The sequence below is a fragment of the Lepidothrix coronata genome, unplaced genomic scaffold (genome assembly GCF_001604755.1).
Source record: "Lepidothrix coronata isolate B3197 unplaced genomic scaffold, Lepidothrix_coronata-1.0 Scaffold345, whole genome shotgun sequence".
Classification (NCBI taxonomy): Eukaryota; Metazoa; Chordata; class Aves; order Passeriformes; family Pipridae; genus Lepidothrix; species Lepidothrix coronata.
Genome location: NW_016690525.1, coordinates 237,777 through 256,381, shown reverse-complemented (window position 1 = coordinate 256,381; position 18,605 = coordinate 237,777). Strand labels below are relative to the sequence as shown.

At 64.6% G+C, this 18,605-nt stretch overlaps 1 protein-coding gene across 1 annotated transcript in view; it reads right to left on the bottom strand.

Annotated features, from left to right (window-relative positions):
• Positions 1 to 33: 33 nt before the first annotated feature.
• Positions 34 to 18,605, bottom strand: part of PLEC (plectin) — a 43,436-nt gene continuing 24,864 nt past the window's right edge. Inside the window, exons 15-30 of the mRNA XM_017838547.1 lie at positions 18,277 to 18,381; positions 17,735 to 17,830; positions 17,531 to 17,656; positions 16,531 to 16,683; positions 15,699 to 15,853; positions 15,501 to 15,627; positions 15,239 to 15,422; positions 14,846 to 15,003; positions 14,135 to 14,313; positions 13,625 to 13,763; positions 13,190 to 13,546; positions 12,595 to 12,678; positions 12,347 to 12,451; positions 12,065 to 12,163; positions 7,073 to 10,453; positions 34 to 6,535 (exon numbers count right to left, since the gene is read on the bottom strand). Coding sequence (XP_017694036.1) covers positions 194 to 6,535; positions 7,073 to 10,453; positions 12,065 to 12,163; positions 12,347 to 12,451; positions 12,595 to 12,678; positions 13,190 to 13,546; positions 13,625 to 13,763; positions 14,135 to 14,313; positions 14,846 to 15,003; positions 15,239 to 15,422; positions 15,501 to 15,627; positions 15,699 to 15,853; positions 16,531 to 16,683; positions 17,531 to 17,656; positions 17,735 to 17,830; positions 18,277 to 18,381 — 11,790 coding nt within the window. The 3' untranslated portion in view covers positions 34 to 193. The remainder of the gene's footprint in view (positions 6,536 to 7,072; positions 10,454 to 12,064; positions 12,164 to 12,346; positions 12,452 to 12,594; positions 12,679 to 13,189; positions 13,547 to 13,624; positions 13,764 to 14,134; positions 14,314 to 14,845; positions 15,004 to 15,238; positions 15,423 to 15,500; positions 15,628 to 15,698; positions 15,854 to 16,530; positions 16,684 to 17,530; positions 17,657 to 17,734; positions 17,831 to 18,276; positions 18,382 to 18,605) is intronic.

The window sequence follows — 18,605 nt, the reverse complement described above, 5'->3', positions numbered from 1 at the left end:
CTCGTCTCTTAATATACAAACACTGTCAGCACATTCGCATATATTAATTTATTAGTCTTGTCTTTTTGGTTAAACTCGAGGCACTGCTTTGGGAGAAGAGTGGAGGTTCAAAATTAAAAAAAATACTAGTGATTAGCCAGCAGCGTTGCCACATGCGGAGCGGGTGAGGCAGCGCCTCGGGGGCTGGCGGGTCTCAGGCCACGTGGAGCGGAGGCCCACACACCCCGGGGTGCTCCCCGCTCGCCTCCCGCCCACAGCTCCCGGATGCAGCCAGGGTGAGGGCAAGGGCTAGAGCAGCTGCCTCCACAGCGCCCTGGGGACCCCCGGCGTATCTGCGCCCGAAGCTCGAGGAGGAGTAGGATGAGGAAGAGAAGGTCATAGAGAAGCCGGAGCTGGTGGCATCGAAGCTGCCGCGCCGGGAGCCTGCACGGGAGCCGGTGCGGGAGCCTGAGCGGGATCCGGAGGTGGAGCCGGCACTGCTGACGTTGTAGGGGCTGTAGTAGCCCTTGCTGGACTGGGACGAGGCCTCCAGCAGCCGCAGGCCGGTCCCATCCTCAATCATGCTCCGGTCCATAGCGTCCTTGTAGGAGATCTTGAGCTTGGTCTTGGGGCAGGTGAGGTACTTGGAGTAGGTGTTGACGTCCCGCAGCTTCTGGGCGGTGCGCGCGTCGATGGTGCCCTTCTGCAGCGCCTCGTCCAGGGACACGCGGCCCGCGGTGTCGGGCTCAATCAGGCCCCCCGTCAGGTACTGCACCTCCAGGAACCGCTGCCCGGCCTCGTAGTACAGCCAGCCCTTCTTCAGCGCCTGCGCCGCCGACATCTTCGTCTTGGTCCGCGGGTCCTCGAAGCCGTAGAAGGCCTTCTGCGCCAGGTTGATGCGGTCCACCATGATCTTGTCGACCAGGCCCTTGTTGACCGCGTCGGCAACAGAGCACTTGTCACCGGTGCTGGGGTCGATGATGCCCCCGGTGCAGGCCTGGGCTTCCAGCAGCCGCTGCCCCGTGATGTTGTCCACCAGGTTGCGGCGCATCGCCTCCGTGATGGACACCTTCTCGAGAGTGTCTGTGTCCAGGATGCCCGCCACCGGCCCGGTCTCCTCGGTCGGGTCGGTCCACATGGAGATCTGGGTCCGTGTCAGGGCCGGGCTGACGGTGTAGGAGGAGGAGGATCCCACTGAGGATGACCGCGACCGGAAGCCACCCATGTTGCCGGAGAGCATGTCGGCAAACTCGGTGATGGAGAGGGTGCCTGAGCGGTACTGGTCCAGGGCTGACTGGTCAATCAGGCCCTTGCCGATGGCGTCGTCGATGTCATACTGGCGCCCCGAGCGCCTGTCGATGATCATTGACTTCACCACACCGTCGGAGGACGAGGTGGTGATCTCTTCCCATTCACACTCCTGCTCCGACAGCTCCAGGTAGGTCTGGTGGTCGATGAGGCCCTTGCGATAGGCTTCGTAGACAGACATCTCCTTGCCCGTCTCTGGGTCAACAATCACCACCCGGCGCTTGCGGACAGAGGACTTGGAAGAAGTCTTCCTCTCCCGCTTCTTCTCCTTCAGGGGCAGGAGGCAGAGGCCGGTCTCTGGGTCCGTGATGCACCGCTCCATCAGCTGCAGGTAGGTGAGGTTCTCCTCCGTGTTGGGGTCGAAGAAGCCCTTGGTGTCATCGCTGGGGTCCAGCAGGATCTCATTCATCTCCTCGTCAAAGAGGCCCCTCTTGTAGGCCACCTCCACGGGCAGGCGGTGGCTCTCCTCGGGGTCAATGATGCCTCCCGTGGCAATCTGCGCCTCCAGCAAGCGGATCCCGTGGTCCTTCAGGATCAGACCCTTCTTCATGGCCTGGAAGAGGGAGATGAGCTTTCCAGTGTAGGGGTCCCGGTAGCCGGTGACGGCCCTCTCGGCAGAGAGCAGCTTGTCCTTGAACTCGGGGCCCACGATGCCCATCCGCACGGCTTCCTCCACCGTCAGCTTGAGGCCCTTGATGGGGTCGATCACGTAGCCCGTGGCTGCCTGCGCCTCCAGGAGCTCAAAGGCAGTGCCGGGCCGGATGATCCCCTTCTTCATGGCCTGGTAGACGGACAGACGCTCCTTCGTGGAGTCCACAAAGACGCCAGCGATGCAGCTGGTGCCCTCCAGGAACTTCTTGATGTTCTTGGAGACCTCCTCGACGGAGGTGAGGCCCTCCTGGAGGCGCTGGGCTGTGGCTTCGTCCATCACCTGTGAACGGACGAGCTCCTCCACGGTGATCTGCTTCCGCAGCCCCCGGAAGGTGAGTTTCCGCGTGTCGCAGAGCGGGAGCAGGAGGAGCCTGGAGTTCTCGTCCTTCCAGCAGCGCTTCAGCAGCTGTGTGTAGCTGAGCTTCTCGTCCGTGGAGGGGTCCACGTAGCTGCGCACCTCGCTGGGCTCCGAGAGCATGTCGTGCGTCTCCTTGTTGATGAAGCCCCGCTGGTAGGCCACCTCCAGGGGCAGGTGGAAGCCCAGGTGTGGGTCGATGACGCCGCCAGTGGCGATCTGGGCGTCCAGGAGCTTGAGGGCCTCTTCACTGGGAATGAGATCCTTCTTCATGGCCTGGAAGAGGGAAATCTTCTGTTCGCTGTAGGGATCTCTGTAGCCGGTCACGGCTCTCTCTGCAGACAGGAGCCGGTCGTGGATCTCAGGCCCCACCACGCCCTTCCTGACTGCCTCGTCGACCGTCAGCATCTCGTTCTTGGTGGGGTCGATCATGAAACCGGTGGCTGCCTGGGCCTCCAGGAGGGAGCGGGCCACTTCAGAGTTGATCAGTCCTTTCTTCAGCGCCTGGTAGATGCTGAGCGTCTGCTTGGAGGAGGGGATGTAGATGCCAGCCACACAGCCCGACCCATAGAGGTACTTCCAGACAGTCTCCACCTCCAGGAGCTCCCGGAAGGTTTTGGAGCCCTGCTTCAGCATGTTGTAGATGTCCTGAGAGATGATCTTGGCCTCGTAGAGCTCCTCGGCCGTGATGCGGCGCCGGACGTAGTCATAGGACATGAGGTTCTGCTGCCGGATGATCTCAGTCTTCTCGATGATCTCGATGATGATGATGATCATGCGCTCCTTGGACACGCGGCCTGACTGGAACTCCTCCATGAGCTGCTTCCGCTGCTCCTCGGGCAGCAGGTCCGAGTGCATGATCTCCCACAGCGACATGGAGGAGCCTGCCCGGCTGCCCACAGGGATGTCCACCTGCGTCTCCTCGAACACCTTCCGTGTCTCTGCCTCTGTGTAAACCTGGGTGGTCTCCACCACTTTCGGCTTCTCGGGCTCCCGCAGAGGCAGCAGGTACAGGCCCGTCTCGGGATCCTCGATGCACCTCTCCTTCAGCTGCAGGTAGGTGAGGTTCTCACGGGTATTGGGATCAAAGAAGCCCTTGGTGTCGTCAGTGGGGTCGGACAGGACCTGGTTCATCTCCTGGTCGAAGTAGCCGCGTTTGTAGGCCACCTCCACGGGCAGGCGGTGGCTGTGCACGGGGTCGATGATGCCGCCGGTGGCGATCTGGGCCTCGAGCAGGCGGATGCCGTGGTCCCTGACAATGAGCCCTTTCTTCATGGCCTGGAAGAGCGAGATGGTGTCGCCTGAGTAGGGGTCCTTGTAGCCGGTGACAGCCTTCTCAGCTGATAGAAGCTTCTCGTGCAGCTCAGGCCCGACAACACCAGCCTTCACTGCCTCGTTGACGTACAGTTTACGGTTCTTCACGGGGTCGATCAAAAACCCAGTGGCTGCCTGGGCCTCCAGGAGGACCACAGCGGTGCTGGGCATCAGCAGGTTCCTCTTCATGGCCTCATAGATGTTCAGCTTCTCCTTGGTGGCCTCCACATAGACGCCAGCAATGCAGTCGCTGCCGTGCAGGAACCTCCTCACTGCATCTGTCTCAGAGAGGTCCTTCACCGTCTTCTTGCCTTCCTTCAGCTGCTCGTACTGGGCTTTGCTGATGATGCGGGACTCCAGCAGCTCACTGGCCGGCACCGGCGCCCGCAGACCGCTGAACGTCAGCTTCTCCTGCTTTTTGGTCTCCGCCTCCTCGATGATGGTGATCACGATCTTGATGATCTTCTCGATGGTCACCTTGCCGGTTTTGTACTGTCGGAGGAGCTCCCGCCTGTGCTCCTCTGTGAAGTACTCAGAGTGGATCAGATCCCAGATGGTCATCGTCCGGCCCTTCATGCTGCCCACCGGGACCTCTATGGTGGTCTTGTCGAAGCACTCCTTGGCCTGGCTGTCGGTGTAGACCTCCTCCTGCTGCGACTGGATGGCCTTGTCGGACAGGGGCAGCAGGCACAGGCCAGTCTGCTTATCACGGTGGCAGCTCTTCTGCAGCTGGGCGTAGGTGAGGTGTTCCTGGGTGTTGGGGCAGTAGAAAGCCTTGGCGTCATCTCGGAGCTCAGTCAGAGCCTCGTTTACCTCCGGGTCGAAGTAGCCGCGCTTGTAGGCGATCTCGAGTGGGAGCCGGTGGCTGTTGACAGGGTCGATGATGCCACCAGTGGCGAGCTGGACGTCCAGCAGCCGGAGCCCAGTGTCACTGGGGATGAGGCCCTTCTTGAGCGCTTGGTAGAGGGAAACCGTCTGGCCTGTGTAGGGATCCTTGTAGCCGGTCACCGCCTTCTCTGCCGACAGCAGTTTCTCGTGGAACTCCGGCCCCACCACCTCAGCCTTCACCGCCTCATCCACGGAGAAGAGCTTGTTCCCCACGGGGTCAATGATGTAGCCAGTGGCAGCTTGTGCCTCCAACAGGGAGAGGGCAACCTCTGGCTTCAGCAGGTTTCTCTTCAGGGCCTCATAGAAGGTGAGCTTCTGGCCCGTCGACTCCACCAGGACACCGGCGATGGCATCTGTGCCCTTCAGGTACTGCCGCACAGACTCCATCTCCGCCACATCTTTCACAGATTTCTTGCCCTGGTGCAGCTGGTTGTAGAGGTCCTTGTTGATGATCTTGCTTTCCAGCAGTTCGGCAGCGGGCACGGGCGCCCGCAGGCCCTCGAAGCACATCTGGCTCTTTTTCTCGCTTTCCTCCACAACTGTGATGATGATCTTGATGATCTTCTCCACTGTGATCTTGCCAGTCCTGTACTGCTGGATCAGGTCCCGCCTTTGGTCCTCAGTGAAGTATTCAGAGTTGATGAGCTCCCAGATGGTCATCGTCTTCCCTTGGAACTTGCCAAACGGTGCTGTCACCGTGGCCTTCTTGAAGACGTCCTTGGCTTCCTTGTCAGTGTAGACCAGCTGCTCCCTCGCTTTGGCTGCCTGGTCAGTGAGTGGCAGGAGACACAGCCCCGTGTCCGGGTCAGTCACGCACCGCTCCATCAGCTGCAGGTAGGTCAGGTTCTCCTGAGTGTTGGGGTCAAAGAAGCCCTTGGTGTCATCAGTGGGATCAGACAGGACCTGGTTCATCTCCTCATCGAAGTAGCCCCGTTTGTAGGCCGCTTCCACGGGCAGGCGGTGGCTGTGCACGGGGTCGATGATGCCGCCGGTGGCGATCTGGGCCTCGAGCAGGCGGATGCCGTGGTCCCTGACGATGAGATCCTTTGTCATGGCCTGGAAGAGGGAGATCTTGTCGCCCGTGTAGGGGTCCTTGTAGCCGGTGACAGCCCTCTCAGCCGACAGCATCTTGTTGTGCAGCTCTGGCCCAATCACACCCTCTCGCACCGCCTCGTTCACTGAGAGCCTCACGTTCTGCACGGGATCAATGATGAAGCCGGAAGCAGCCTGAGCCTCCAGGAGCACCAGCGCTGTGCCTGGGCTGAGCAGCTTCTTCTTCATGGCTTCGTAGATGCTCATCTTCTGGTTGGTGGGTTTGATCAGCAAACCAGCGATGCTGCTCTTGCCCTGCAGGTACTTCTTGATGTCCTCCCTCTGCGAGAGTTCGCCCACACTCACAACTCCCTTCGACAACTTGTCCAAGTTCTCTCTGCTCAGAATGCCGGCGTCAGCCAGCTTCTCTGCCGACACCTTCTGCCGGATGCCGTCGAAGGCAAACTCCGGCTCCCCGTTCTGCGCTAAGCCGTCTATCGCGTCCCGGCCGTTGGGCACAGCCTTGATGTCCAGCAGCTGCGTCGTCGTAACCGCGGCCTCCCCGGGCAGGTCGTCCGTCTGGATCATGATCTCCCGTCTCTGGGCCAGGGCGGCCTTGTACTCCTCCTGCATCTGCTCAAGCCTCTCCCTCAGCTTCTTGTTCTCCTCTTCCAAAAGTTTCTCTTGCTGCTGCCGCTGCCTCTCCAGCTGCTGCAGCTCCTCCTGCTTGTGCCGGACATTTTCCTCAGCTTCTTTTTGATGCTTCTTGGCTTCGTCCAACATGGCTTTCAACTGCTGCTTCTCCTGCTCCATCTCCTGCTGCTGCCTCTCCTGCTCCGCCTTCAGGTTCTGGGCTTTGTTCACCTCGTCCTTAAAGAGCTTCTCCAGCTTCGATTTCTCCTCCTCAATGAACTTCTCCTTCTGCAGCAGGGCATCCTTCTCCGTCAGGAAGCTCTGCTGGAGGAGCTGTGTCTCCTGACGGAGCTGAGCCTGCTGGGCCACCTGCATCTGGGGTGGGAGAGAGGACAGTATGGTCAGACACCCAGGAGGGCAGTGGGGAGGACTGAGGGTGGGGGCATGGGGCATGGGCAGCAGGGGTGGCACCGGGGAACACAGAGTCACCCACACACTCCGCTATGTTGGGTAAGAGTTAAAGAGCAGAGCCGGGGTTAGGGAGCCACACACACAACACGGGGCAGGACAAACAGGGGGAGGACACAAGGGATCCTCCAGCACTGAGGCTGGGAAGTGGGCACAGAGAGGAACACGGCAGGACACAGCACAGGGCTGAAGAGCCGGCCCGGGTGGTGGGGATCCCCCCTCCACAGCAGGAGAGGGGCTGGGGGTCCCGCTCCAACACTGCCTGTGGGGTTTGCTTCAGTGTCCCCGACTGAAGGTAGCATCCTTGACCTGCACAGGGGGTCCTGCCCCACCATCCCCAGTGGTGGTCCCTGGGGACCTGGCCAGGGGTGGTGTGGGGTGGCTGGGGAGAGGGACGGCCTCCCTGCATACCACCACTGCTAAGGGGGACCCACAACCCAGTACCTCCTCTGCCTTCTGCTGCAGTAGCGCCGCCTCCTGCTTCAGCTTCTCCTTCTCCTTCTCCAGGTCGGCAATGGCCTTCCGCAGCTTCTCTGCATCCTCATCGCTCTGGTGCCGCTGGATCTCCAGGGTCTGCACCAGCGTCATCTTCTCCTGCGTGGCCAGCTCGGTCTCGTGCAGCCTCTCACTGATCTCCTCCGCCTGCTTCTTGAACCGCTTGGCTTCCTCCTCAGCCTTGGCCTGGGCCAGGCTCATCTCCGCCACTTGCACCTTGAGGCGCTCGGCCTCGGCCGTGATGTCCAGCTGCCGCCGGCGCTCGGCCTCCAGTGTCTTCTGGAAGCCCTCGGTCTCCTCAGCCAGGCGCTGCTGCATCTGCTCCTTGTCCTCCTGCAGCCGCTTGGCGTGTTCCTGCGCCAGGTCCTTCTGTTTCTGCAGCATCTCAGCCTCGGCCCGCAGCCGTGTGGCCTCCTGCACCGCCTGCATCTTCTCCTTCAGCATCTTCTCCGCCAGCGCCCGCTGCTGTGCCAGGTCATCCTCGGCCAGCTGCCGCATGCGGGCGGCCTCCTGCGCCTCCACGCTCAGCCGGGCCACCTCCTCCGCCACCTGCTTCATCTTCTCAGCCTCCTCCGCCAGGAACTTCTGCGTGTTGTCCTTGTCCTTGAGGATCAGCGCCTTGTTCTCCTCCTCGATCCGGCTCTTCAGCTTGGCCAGCTCCTCCATCTGCACCCGGACCTTGAAGAGCTCCTCCTCCACCTGGGCCTTCTGCCGGACGGCATCCGTCACCTCCTCCTTCAGCCGCTGCAGCTCCTCGTCCAGGATGCCCTTCTGATGGTCTGTCTCATCCAGCTGCAGCTTCACCTTGGTCAGCTCCTGCTCCACCTGCGCCTTCTGCCGCAGCGTCTGCTCAGCAAACTTCTTGTGCTTCTCCATCTCGGCGTCGGCCAGCTGCTTCTGCCGCAGGGCCGCCTGCTCTGCCTGCGCCCGCTTTGCTGCCTCCAGCTCAGCCTCCTTCCGCAGCTTCTCTGCGTCCGCCTGCGCCTGTGCCTTGGCCTGCGCCTCCTCCTCCGCCCGCTGCTTCAGCTGCTCGGCCTCCTCCACGCGCTGCCGGGACAGGCTGGCATCTTGCTCGGCCTTGCCGCGGGCAAACTCAGCCTCCTCGGCCGCCCGCCGGGCCCGTTCGGCCTCCTCACGCAGCCGGTCCAGGAGGCTCTGCTCCTGCTGCCGCGTCTGCAGCAGCTCCTGCTCCTTCTGCTGCACGGCGGCCAGGTGAGCCTTCTCCTCCGCCGCGATCCGCTTCTGCGCCGCCTCCCGCGCCAGCTGGATCTGCCGCTCCGACTCCTTCTCGGCCAGCTCCTTCTGCCGCCGCGCCTCTTCCACCATGGCCCGCAGCCGCTCCACCTCCTCCAGGGCCAATCGCCGCTGCCGCCCAGCCTCCTCCTCGGCCGCCAGGATGGCCTGAACCTTCTCCTCGGCCTCGCGCCGCCGGCCCTCCTCCTCCAGCGCCAGCGCCCGCTGCCTCTCAGCCTCCCGCTCCGCCTGCTCGCGGCTGCGCTGCACCTCCTCGGCCTCCCCGCGGATGCGGTTTAGCTCCCGCTCCAGCTCGCTCTTTCCGGCCGAGGCCCTCTCGAAGCTGGCCTTGAGGACGCGGATCTCCTCCTCCACCTGCCGCCGCTGCCGCAGCGTGTCCTCCACCAGCCCCTTCTGCCGCTCCAGCTCGCTCTCGGAGGAGCGCTTCAGCAAGGCGATCTTCTCCTCGATGTCCTGCTTGTGCTGAGCCGCCTGCTCCTCCAGCAGCTTGCGCTGGTAGGCCTCATCCTCCGCCAGCCGCCGCAGACGCTCGTTCTCCGCCTCCTTCTCCTTCAGCGCGATCTCCGCCTCCGCCTTCAGCCGCGAGGCCTCGTTGATGGCCGCCAGCTTCTCCTTCAGGATGCGCTCGGCCTCGGCCCGCTGCCGGCCGGCCTCTTCCTCTGCCAGCTGCCGCTGCCGCTTGGCTTCCTCAGAGAGGGCACGCAGGCGGGCGGCCTCCTCGGCCAGCTCCCGCAGCTTGCTGGCCTCCGCCTCCAGACGCTGCTTCGACTTCTCGCTGCTGGAGCGCGACTCCTCCTCTGTCTTGGCCTTGCTCTCCAGCAGAACCTCCATCTCGGCCCGCAGCTTGGCCAGCTCCTCCTCCAGCTCCTTCCTCCTCTGGATGGCCTCGTTCACCTCGCTCTTCAGCCGCGAGAGCTCTTCCTCCAGGAGCAGGCGCTGCTGTTCCCCGTTCTCCATCTCTGCCTTCAGTCGGATCAGCTCCTGCTCCGCCGCCAGCTTCTGCTGGGCCGTGCCCTCCGCCAGCTCCCGCTGCTTCTCCAGTTCCTCCTCCGCCAGCTCCTTCTGCCGCAGGGCCGCCTCCTCCGCCTTGGCGCGCTTGCGGGCCTCGCGCTCTGCGTCCTCCTTCTGCTTCTCAGCCTCCTCCTGCGCCAGCGACTTCTTGTGGGCCACCTCCTCGGCCTGCAGCCGCAGGCGCAGCGCCTCGTTGGCCTTCTGCCGCCAGTGCTCCAGCTCCTTCTCGGCCTCCTCCCGCGAGCGCTCGGCCTCCAGCTGCTGCCTCTTCAGCCGCTCGGCCTCCTCCTGCAACTGGGCCACCGCATCGTGCTCCTGCTGCAGCGACAGCTCCAGCTGCGCCGTCTTCTCGGCGAAGGAGAGCCGCTTACTCTGCAGCTCGGCCTCGGCGCTGCGCTGGGCCACCTCCTGGGCCACCTGGATCTGCCGCTCCTTCTCGGCCTCCGCCTGCCGCATGCGCCGCTCGGCCTCCTCCGCCTGCAGCCGCAGCTGCTCCAGGTCCGCCACCGCCTTCTGCTTCTCCCGCGCCGCCTCACGCTCGGCCTGCACCTTGCGCTTCAGCTCCTCCTCTGCCTCCCGCTTCTTCTGACTCTCCTCCTTCACCTGCCGGCGCAGGCGCTCGGCCTCCTCCTGCGCCTGTCGCTTCTGCCGCTCGGCCTCCTCGGCGCGCGCCCGCAGCTCCTGCAGCTCCGTCTCAGCACCCTCCCGCTGTTTCTCGGTGCTCTCCAGCTGCAGGCGGATGAGGCGGATCTCCTCCTCGACCTTCTTGCGGTTGTACTCGGCCTCCTCGATCAGCTTGACCTTAGACTTGATCTGGTGGTCCGAGTTCTGCCGCAGCTGCATCAGCTCCTGCTGGATGTTCTGCTTCTGCTGCTCGGCGTCCACGGCCACCACCTCCCGCCGGGTGACCTCCTCCTGCATGCGGAGCTGCAGCTCCCGTGCCTCCGCCTCCGCCTGCGCCTTGGCTTTGGCGTGGGCCTCGGCCAGCTGCCGCTGCTTCTCCAGCTGCGCCTCCACCTCCGCCAGCCGCTTCCTCTCCTCCTCCTTCAGCTTCTCGGCGGCTTTCTGGAGGGGAAAGAGGGTGCAGGGGACAGAGAGGGGAGAGAGAGACAAATCACAAGGGATGCGATCGCGCCGCGGCATCGACGTCGGCCAAGGCACGCACCGCTGAGCCAGCGGAGAGCTGGAGAATGTGCGTGGAAGGGCTTTGGCCCCTGGGCCGCCCCACGAGCCAGCGGCAGTGACACCAGCTTCCAGAAGACATATGGCAGGACAGGGGACACACAACAGTGCAGGCAGACAGGCGACAGGAGCCAGACAGCAGCGCGGGAAGCGGGCGGCCACGTACCGGAGAGAAGGGACAGAGCGCGAGCGGAGCCCAAGCGTTGGAGACAGATGTGAGAGCGTGCACACCACTATCATCACTCCCTGTGTGAGGGGCCAGCACAGACAGCCTCTTCCACCGGCAAAGAAGAGAGACGGCCCGAGCGCCAAGAGCAGGAGAGAGGGGAGCCGTGCGAGGGCGATGCCAACAGAGGTTTCCCTGCCGGGAAAGCCTCGACGATGGAGAGAGCAATCCAGCTGGTTCAAACCCCTCACGGCCCCTTCCAGGTGGGAGCGCAGTGCTCACACCACATGCACCACGAGAGAGGCAGCCGCACGCTCCGCAGGGCCCGGGCACAGGCAGCACCATGCAAGGGAGCCCGACCCCTGCGCCAGACCCCCGATCCCAGGAGCAGGACGGAGGCTGAGGAGGGACAGAGGAGGACAGGGCGAGCTATGGAGAAGGCAGGGGGTGCCGCGGGGAGGGGGCATGCGCAGAGTGAGTACCTGGTGCAGGGCTGCCAGAGTCATCCTGGTTTTTTACCCTCCATTAGATCCCCACCAACACAAACATCCCCAAAGAAAAAGCACCGGCAAAGCGGCTCCGAGGGCAGAAACCAAGAGTTAGAGAGGTTACCCTGCGCCAGACCCCGCGGGCCGGCGCCCAGCACAGCGGCATGCGCAGGCGGGTGCTGACTGCACTACGTGTATCTGGGAAGTGCCTCCTACCACCAGTCACATCAGAGCCCCCCGTGCCCAGAGCCGGCTCGGCTCAGAGACCCTCCGCACCCGGAGCCAGTGGCCTCACTCCCGGGAGCCCAGCAGGGGGAAGAGTTAGAGGCTGTGACCCAGTGTTAGTGATGAGGCCAGAGTCACAGCCATGGGCCAGTGCCAGTGATGGGGTTGGGGCCGGAGCCACGGCTGCGGGCCAGTGTTAGTGATGGGGCCAGAGCCACAGCCATAGGCCAGCATTACTGATAGGTCCACAGCTGGAGTCACGGCCATGGGCCAGTGTTAGTGATCAGGGCTGGGGCCGGAGTCACAGCCCTGGGCCAGTGATAGTAATGGGGCCAGGGCTAGAGTCAAGGCCGTGGGCCAGCGTCAGTGATGGGGCTGGTGCCAGAGTTATGGCCATGGGCCAGTGTTAGTGATGGGGCCAGAGCCGGAGTCACGGCCATGGGGCAGCGTTAGTGATGGGGCTGGAGCCAGAGTCACAGCCAAGGGCCAGTATAGGTGATGGGTCCAGGGCCAGAGTCACAGCCACGGGCTGGCGTTAGTGATGGGGCCAGAGCCCCCCTGAACCGCGCTCCCTGCGGTTACACAGCCGGCCGTGCCCCCCGCGCCGCTCCCTACCTCCTCCTCCTCCAGCCGCCGCAGCGTCTCGGTGATGAACTTGATGTACTGGGTGGTGAGCGTGGTCAGCTCGCTGTACTGCGTCCGCAGGTCCACGTACTGCAGAGACAGAGGGTCAGAGGGAGGGAGGGGAGCACCCCCTGGCCCCCCGGTCCCTCGGCGATGGGGGGGCCAGATGGAGGTGAGTCTGCACAGCAGCCCCCCAGGCCCACCCCTTCATGATCAGCCCTACTTTGGGAACCATGGGGCACCCCAGGCCCACAGCAGTGGGATCCCCCTCACCTCCTGGATGATGCTGTCGGACGCCGACTGCACTTTGGGCTTCTTAGCCGGCGATGCCATCGGCTCCACCTGCGCCTTGAAGCTCACGAGCTGCAGCTCATAGTCCTGCCAGGGAGAGGGTGCTCAGCGTGCCATCACAGCCCTGGTGAGACCCCCAGCCCTGGCACTGTCCCCCCCAGTGCCCCAAGGGATACTGTGCTGCCCTTCCAGCCCCCCCCCAGCCCCGGCCCCCTGGGCAGCAGGCGCACCTTGATGGCATCGATGTACTGCTTGGCATAGTGCTGGCACTCCTCCACCTTCTCCTTGTGCTGCTCACACTCCTCCAGCAGTTTCTGGGGAGATGTGTGAGGGTGAGCCCAGGCACCCCACGGCCACCTGAGAACACCCCCAGCCACGCCACAGCTGGGAATGGCCAGGAGCACCCCTCACCCTGCTGGGGATGGCCAAGAGCACCCCTTGCCCTGCCACAGACAGGGACAGACAAGAGCACCCTCGTCCCACCATGGCCACCCAAGAGCCCTCCCCACCCCACCACAGCAGGGACAGCTGAGAGCACCTCTGGCCCCACTGGGGCCGGGTATGGCCAGGTGCACTCCTTGCCCTGCCAGGTAGGGCCAGGCTCACACCCTGCCCCACCAGGGATGGCTGGCTGCACCCCTCATCCCGCTGGGGATGACCAGGAGCACCCCTTGCCCAACAGCCAGGGATGGCTGGGCACACACCCTGCCCCACCAGGGGTGGCTGGCTGCACCCCTCATCCTGCTGGGGATGGCCAGGAGCACCCCTTGCCCCACAGCAGCCAGGGACGGCTGGGCACACCCCTGGTCCCACCGCTGGCTCTACCTTCTCCTGCAGGAGCTGCTCGCGCACGGCCCGGCTGTCGGTGATGGGCACAGCCTGGATGCCCTCCTGGCGCTGCCGGGCGTCGCGGATCCACTGGCGCAGGGCGTCGCAGCTCTGCCGGTAGTAGCGCAGCTGGCGGCCCAGCTGGTCCAGCTCGCGCTGGCGCAGGTCGGCCTGGCCCAGCACGGCCTGCCAGCGCTCCAGCAGCTGCTGCACCCGCTCCCGGTACCGCTCCAGGTCCACGTCCCGCTCGCTGTGGCCACGGACCATCCGCTCGTTGACGTCCTTGGCCTTGCCGAGGTCGGTCTCCAGGGTGCTGAAGAAGGGCTGGTGCCCCTCGGCCTGCGCCCGCAGCCGCTGTAGCAGATGGGCAGGGGTCAGTGCCGGCCCCAGCTCCCCCAGCTCCCCCCGGCACTCCCCGGAACCCCCCGGTACCTTCAGCTCAGCCTTGCTGGCCTCCAGCTCAGCCAGGTCAGCCGGCACCGCCTGCACATCCTTCAGCTGCTCCTCGTACTTGCGGAGCAGCTCCTCAGCCCCCTGCGTGCTCCGGATCACCAGCCCAATGGTCTTCAGCCTGTGGCAGCGGGAGGGATCAGTGGGGAGCAGAGTTGATCAGCCAGGGGCAGGACAGGAGTGGGATGGCAGTGGGACAGGATGGGATCAGCTGAGAGTGGGACAGCTCAGCCAGGGTGGCAGCACAGAGACATGAGGGAAGGAAAAGGGAAATAAAAGGGAGAAGGAAGAAGGGAAGGGCAGAGGGCAAGGCAGGGCAAGGAAAGGAGATGGAAACAGTGAACAGAAACAAAGAGGGAAATGAAGAGGCAACAGGGAAGAGAAGGACACACTGGTTTCCCCCAAGCCCCTGAGCCCCACCAGCTGCCCAGGCTCATTCCCAGCCCAGGGTTCCAAGAAGCCGTGCAGTGCCAGGGCCGGGATCACACTCACTTCTCCAGGTAGATGCTGGAGAGGCTGTACACCTGCTCCATCTTCCGCAGGGTGACCTCCAGCTCGGAGCGCAGGACAGGGGCTGAGCCCGCCTGCTCCGGCTGTGCCAGCACCTGCTCCGTCTTCTCGCTGACCTTGGCCAGGTTCTTCTGGATGCCCTCCAGCTCCAGGTGGGTTTGCTGTAGGGAGGGAGTCCCTCAGTCCCTGCCAGCTGCAGGTCAGGGCAAACCCCCATCCAATGCTCCTCTGGTCCCCCTGGACCCAAGGAGGAGCCAAGCAGGGGCAGGGTCTGCAGCCCACCAGAGCAAGTGGGCAGGGGAGGTTTACATGGGATACTGGGAACAATTCCTTCTGAAGAAGGGCTGTACAGCCCTGGCACAGGCTGCCCGGGGCAGGGGTAGAGTCCCCCTCCCTGGGGGGGTTTAACAGCTGTGTGGATGTGGCACGTGGGCACACGGTTTAGTGGCGGACCTGGCAGCGCTGGGGGAGCAGTCGGACTCGATGGGCTCCGAGGCTTTTCCAAGCCAAACCATTCTGACACTCCATGACAGCCCCCAGCCCCGTCCTGGCGCCAAGGTCCCCGTCCGTGCACGTCGCACGCGTGTCACACGCCCGCACACACGTGTCACACGCCCGCACACGCATGTCACATGCCTGCACACACGTGTCACATGCCCGCACACACGTGTCACACACACACACGTCACACACCTGCTGCTCGGCCTGGCGCTGGGCACACTCGCGCAGAGGGTCGGCGTCCAGGGGCAGGCGCAGCCGGTGCACGGTGCGGCTCTCGCAGCTCTCCAGCTGCAGCCGGATGTCCTTCAGCTGCGAGATGTAGCTCTTGCACAGCGACTCGTCCTGCTCTCCTGGGGGGACACAGGGATGGCTCAGCACCGCGGGACACCGCGGGGACGCCCTGGGGAGCTGAGGTGGGGAGGGGGCACACGGGGACCGCTCAGCACCCTGGGGAAGAGTAGATGGCTCAGTGCCCCAGGGACACCCCAGAGACCCGTGGCAGGGGAGGGGAACAGGGAGACAGCTCAGCACCTGGGGAGACCCTGGGGACGCTGCAGGGACCCACAGCAGGGAGGGGACACCCACCTTTCTCCTGGCTGCGCAGCAGCAGCTCGTATTTGTGGGTGCAGGCGTTGTAGTCACGCTCCACCTGCAGCCGGTCGTCGGGCTGGAAGCTCTGGGCGTCCTGGCTGTCCCGCAGGAACTCCTGGTAGTGGCTCTCCAGGCTGCGCAGGACCTGCCGCACCTCCTCTGCCGGCAGCGTGCGGAACTGGGGGGGCGTGGCCACGTCAGCCCCCGCCAGGACCCCCGGGACCCCCGCGCCACCCTGGGACCCCCGGGGACTCACCGTGATGTGTGTCCAGGACTGGATCTGCTGGATGTCCCGGGTCAGGTACTGCCAGGCGCGGAGGCTGCGCAGGTCCTGGTGCAGCTGCTGCCACAGCCCCTGCAGCTGCTGGTGGGTGGTCTCCAGCCTAGGGGGACACAGAGTTAGCGGGGGGGACGCGGGGGTGCTCGGGGAGGGGCGCAGGGTCACTGTCCCCACCTGTGCACGGCATCCAGAGCCTCCTTGTTGGGGGGCGGCAGGAGGAAGCAGACGGAGGGCACGACGGCCTCGCTGCCGCCGGCGCTCAGCACCCGCCACTGCTGCGGCTGCGAGTGGTTCAGCAGGGCACACGTGTCGTTCTTGTGCACCGTCACCTGCAGGGCACGGGGTGAGGGCGGGGTACCCCGTGTCCCCCCGTGTCCCCCCATATGCCCCTGTGTCCCCCCATGGACTTGGAATGGTGTCAGACTGGGGTGAGGGACCCCTGTGTCCCCCACCGTGTCCCCCCATGGGGCTGGGGCAGAGTTAGAGCAGGGTGGGGCTCCTCCATGTGCATTCTATGTCCCCCATATTCCCCTATGTCTCCCCATATTCCTCCATGTCCCCCCATGGGGTAGGCGGTCCCCAGTGTCCCCCTCCCATGTCTGCCCCTGTGTCCCCCCATGGGGCTGGGGCAGCACCAGATAGGGGGGTCCCGCTGGCCCCTCATATTCCCCAGTGTCCTCCCATGGCACCAGGGTGATCTCAGACTGGGGTGGGTGGCCCCCAGTGTCCCCCCTACAGCCCCCAGTGGGGCTGGGGTGGCATCAGAAGGGGGTGGGGGGCCACCCTGTGTCCCTTCATGGGACTGGGGCAGCAGGAAAGCGGGGTGGGGGACCCGCCGTATTTCCCCATGTCCCCCAGAGTGGTGTCAGACCAGCATGTGGATCATCCCATGTCCGCCCGTATCCCCCCACGGACTCCGTGTCAGACTGGGATGCTGGTCCCACCACACCCCCCCACATCTTCCCACCTCCCCCCTGCACCGCCCCAGTCCCCGTGACCCCCCCACCTCCATTTGCTTGTAGTCGCAGACGGCCTGGATGGGGGGCCGGCCCTGCAGGGGGGTCCCGGGGCTCCGCGGCTTCAGCTGCACGATGGTCCTGGCACGGCGGGCGAGACCCCCCAGCTGCGTCCCCAGCTCTGCCAGCTGCTCCTTCTGCTCCTGTGGGAGCAGGTTCGGGGCACCTCAGGATTCTGGGAATCCCACGGTTTGTAGGGGCATCAAAAATTTAGGGGGATACCAGGTATTTTAGGGGAGCTCAGGAATACTGGGAGGTCTCAAAGGTTTTGGGAGCTCTCAGGATTTTGGAGGGGTCCTGGGGGTTTGGGGTGGGCTCAGGAATATGAGGGGGGGCTCATCCTGGCCTGTTACAGTGGGGTCACATGTTGAGGGTCACCCCAGAGGCTGCAGTGGGGGTGACACCCCAGCACCCTGCAGCTGGACACCTCTGGGGCTGCAGAGGGACTCATATTTTGGGGGTCACCCTGGGGGCTGCAGTGGGACTGGGGTCACCCCTGGAGCGGCCATAGGGCTCACACACTGTGGGGGGGTCCCCTCTGGTGGGGTCACCCCTGGGGAGGTCACTGTGGGGGCTGCAAGGGACTGGAGGCCAACCCGTGGGTTGTTGTGGGCTCAGGCACTGGGGGTCACTCCAGGGGCTGCAGTGGGGAGGGCAGGAGGGAGGGGGGTCACACGTTGCAGGGGGTCACACCAGGGTTGCCAAGGGGCTGAGAGTCACCCTGTGGGGATCCCCTTGGGGTTGCCATGGGGCTGGGGGTCACCCCGGACGGGCCACCTTGGGGAGATCAACTTGGGGGTCCCCCCAGAGTCCCATTTGCCCTCACCACGAGGTCCTGCAGCAGGGTCATCCTGGGAGCTCACCCCGGGGATCTTGGGGGGGTTACCCTGTGAGGGTCACCTTGGGGTGATCCCCCCGGGACCTGGGGGTCACTGTAGGGGTACCCCCCGGGTCTGGGGGTCCCCGTGGGGGTCCCAGGCGAGCCCTCACCGCGAGGTCCTGCAGCAGGTCCTCGAGGCGCGTGGCCGTGGTGCCGCGGTCGCAGCTGAACTTGCGCCGCATCGTCTCCTCCGTCTTCCGCAGCAGCTCCTCGGTCTCTCGCACCTCGCTGAAGAACTGGGGGGGGGGAGGGTCAGCACTGGGGTCACCCCCTCCCTCCGACCCCCCCAACCCCTTCCTGGCCCCCCCTTGTACCTGGAAGTAGTTGGTGTTCTCCTTCAGGTGGGTCTCGATGCAGCAGCAGAGCTGGAGCATCCAGCTCCACTGGGTCTGCAGAGCCGCCAGGAACGCCTGGAGGGGGCAGGGAGCAGGGTGGGGACACATCAGGGCTGGCACTGAGGGCACCTGCACCGGTACCGGCACCCCCACCCGCACCCTCACCTGTACCTGCACCCACACCTGACCCTGCACCCACACCCACACCAGTGCCCCCCAGTGCCTCCCTGATCCCCCTCCCCGAACCATCAGGACCCCCAAGCACTCCAGATTCTCCCAGTCCCCCCAGGTCCCTCAAGCTCACCGAGACTCCCAGGCCCCCTCCAGATTCCCCCCACCCTCCAGATCCAGCTCCTCCAGACCCTGCAGCTCCCCCAGCCTCCTGTGCCCCCCACCCACTTCCCTGTACCCCTCCAGCCCCGTGCCCACCTCCAGTACCTGCATCCCAGGGTGCTCCTTGTGCAGCAGCTGCTCCCCCAAAGCCCCCGCCGTGACCCCCCCCATTATGTCCCCGTGCCCACCTCCAGTGTCTGTGCCCCGGGGTGCTCCTCACGCAGCAGCCGCTCCCCCGAGCTCCGCAGATCCTGGATCCGACGCTCCCGCAGCTCCAGCTCCCGCATCAGCGCCTGGGGGGGAGTCAGGGCTCACACACATGTACATGGGGGCTCAGGGCTCACACATGTGTACACAGCTGCAGGGTCAGGGCTCACACACGTGTGCACAGCTGCAGGGTCAGGGCTCACACACGTGTACACGTCAGGGGGCTCAGGGCTCACACACGTGTACACATAGAGGGCCCAGGGCTCACACACATGTGCACAGCTGCAGGTTCAGGGCTCACACACATGTG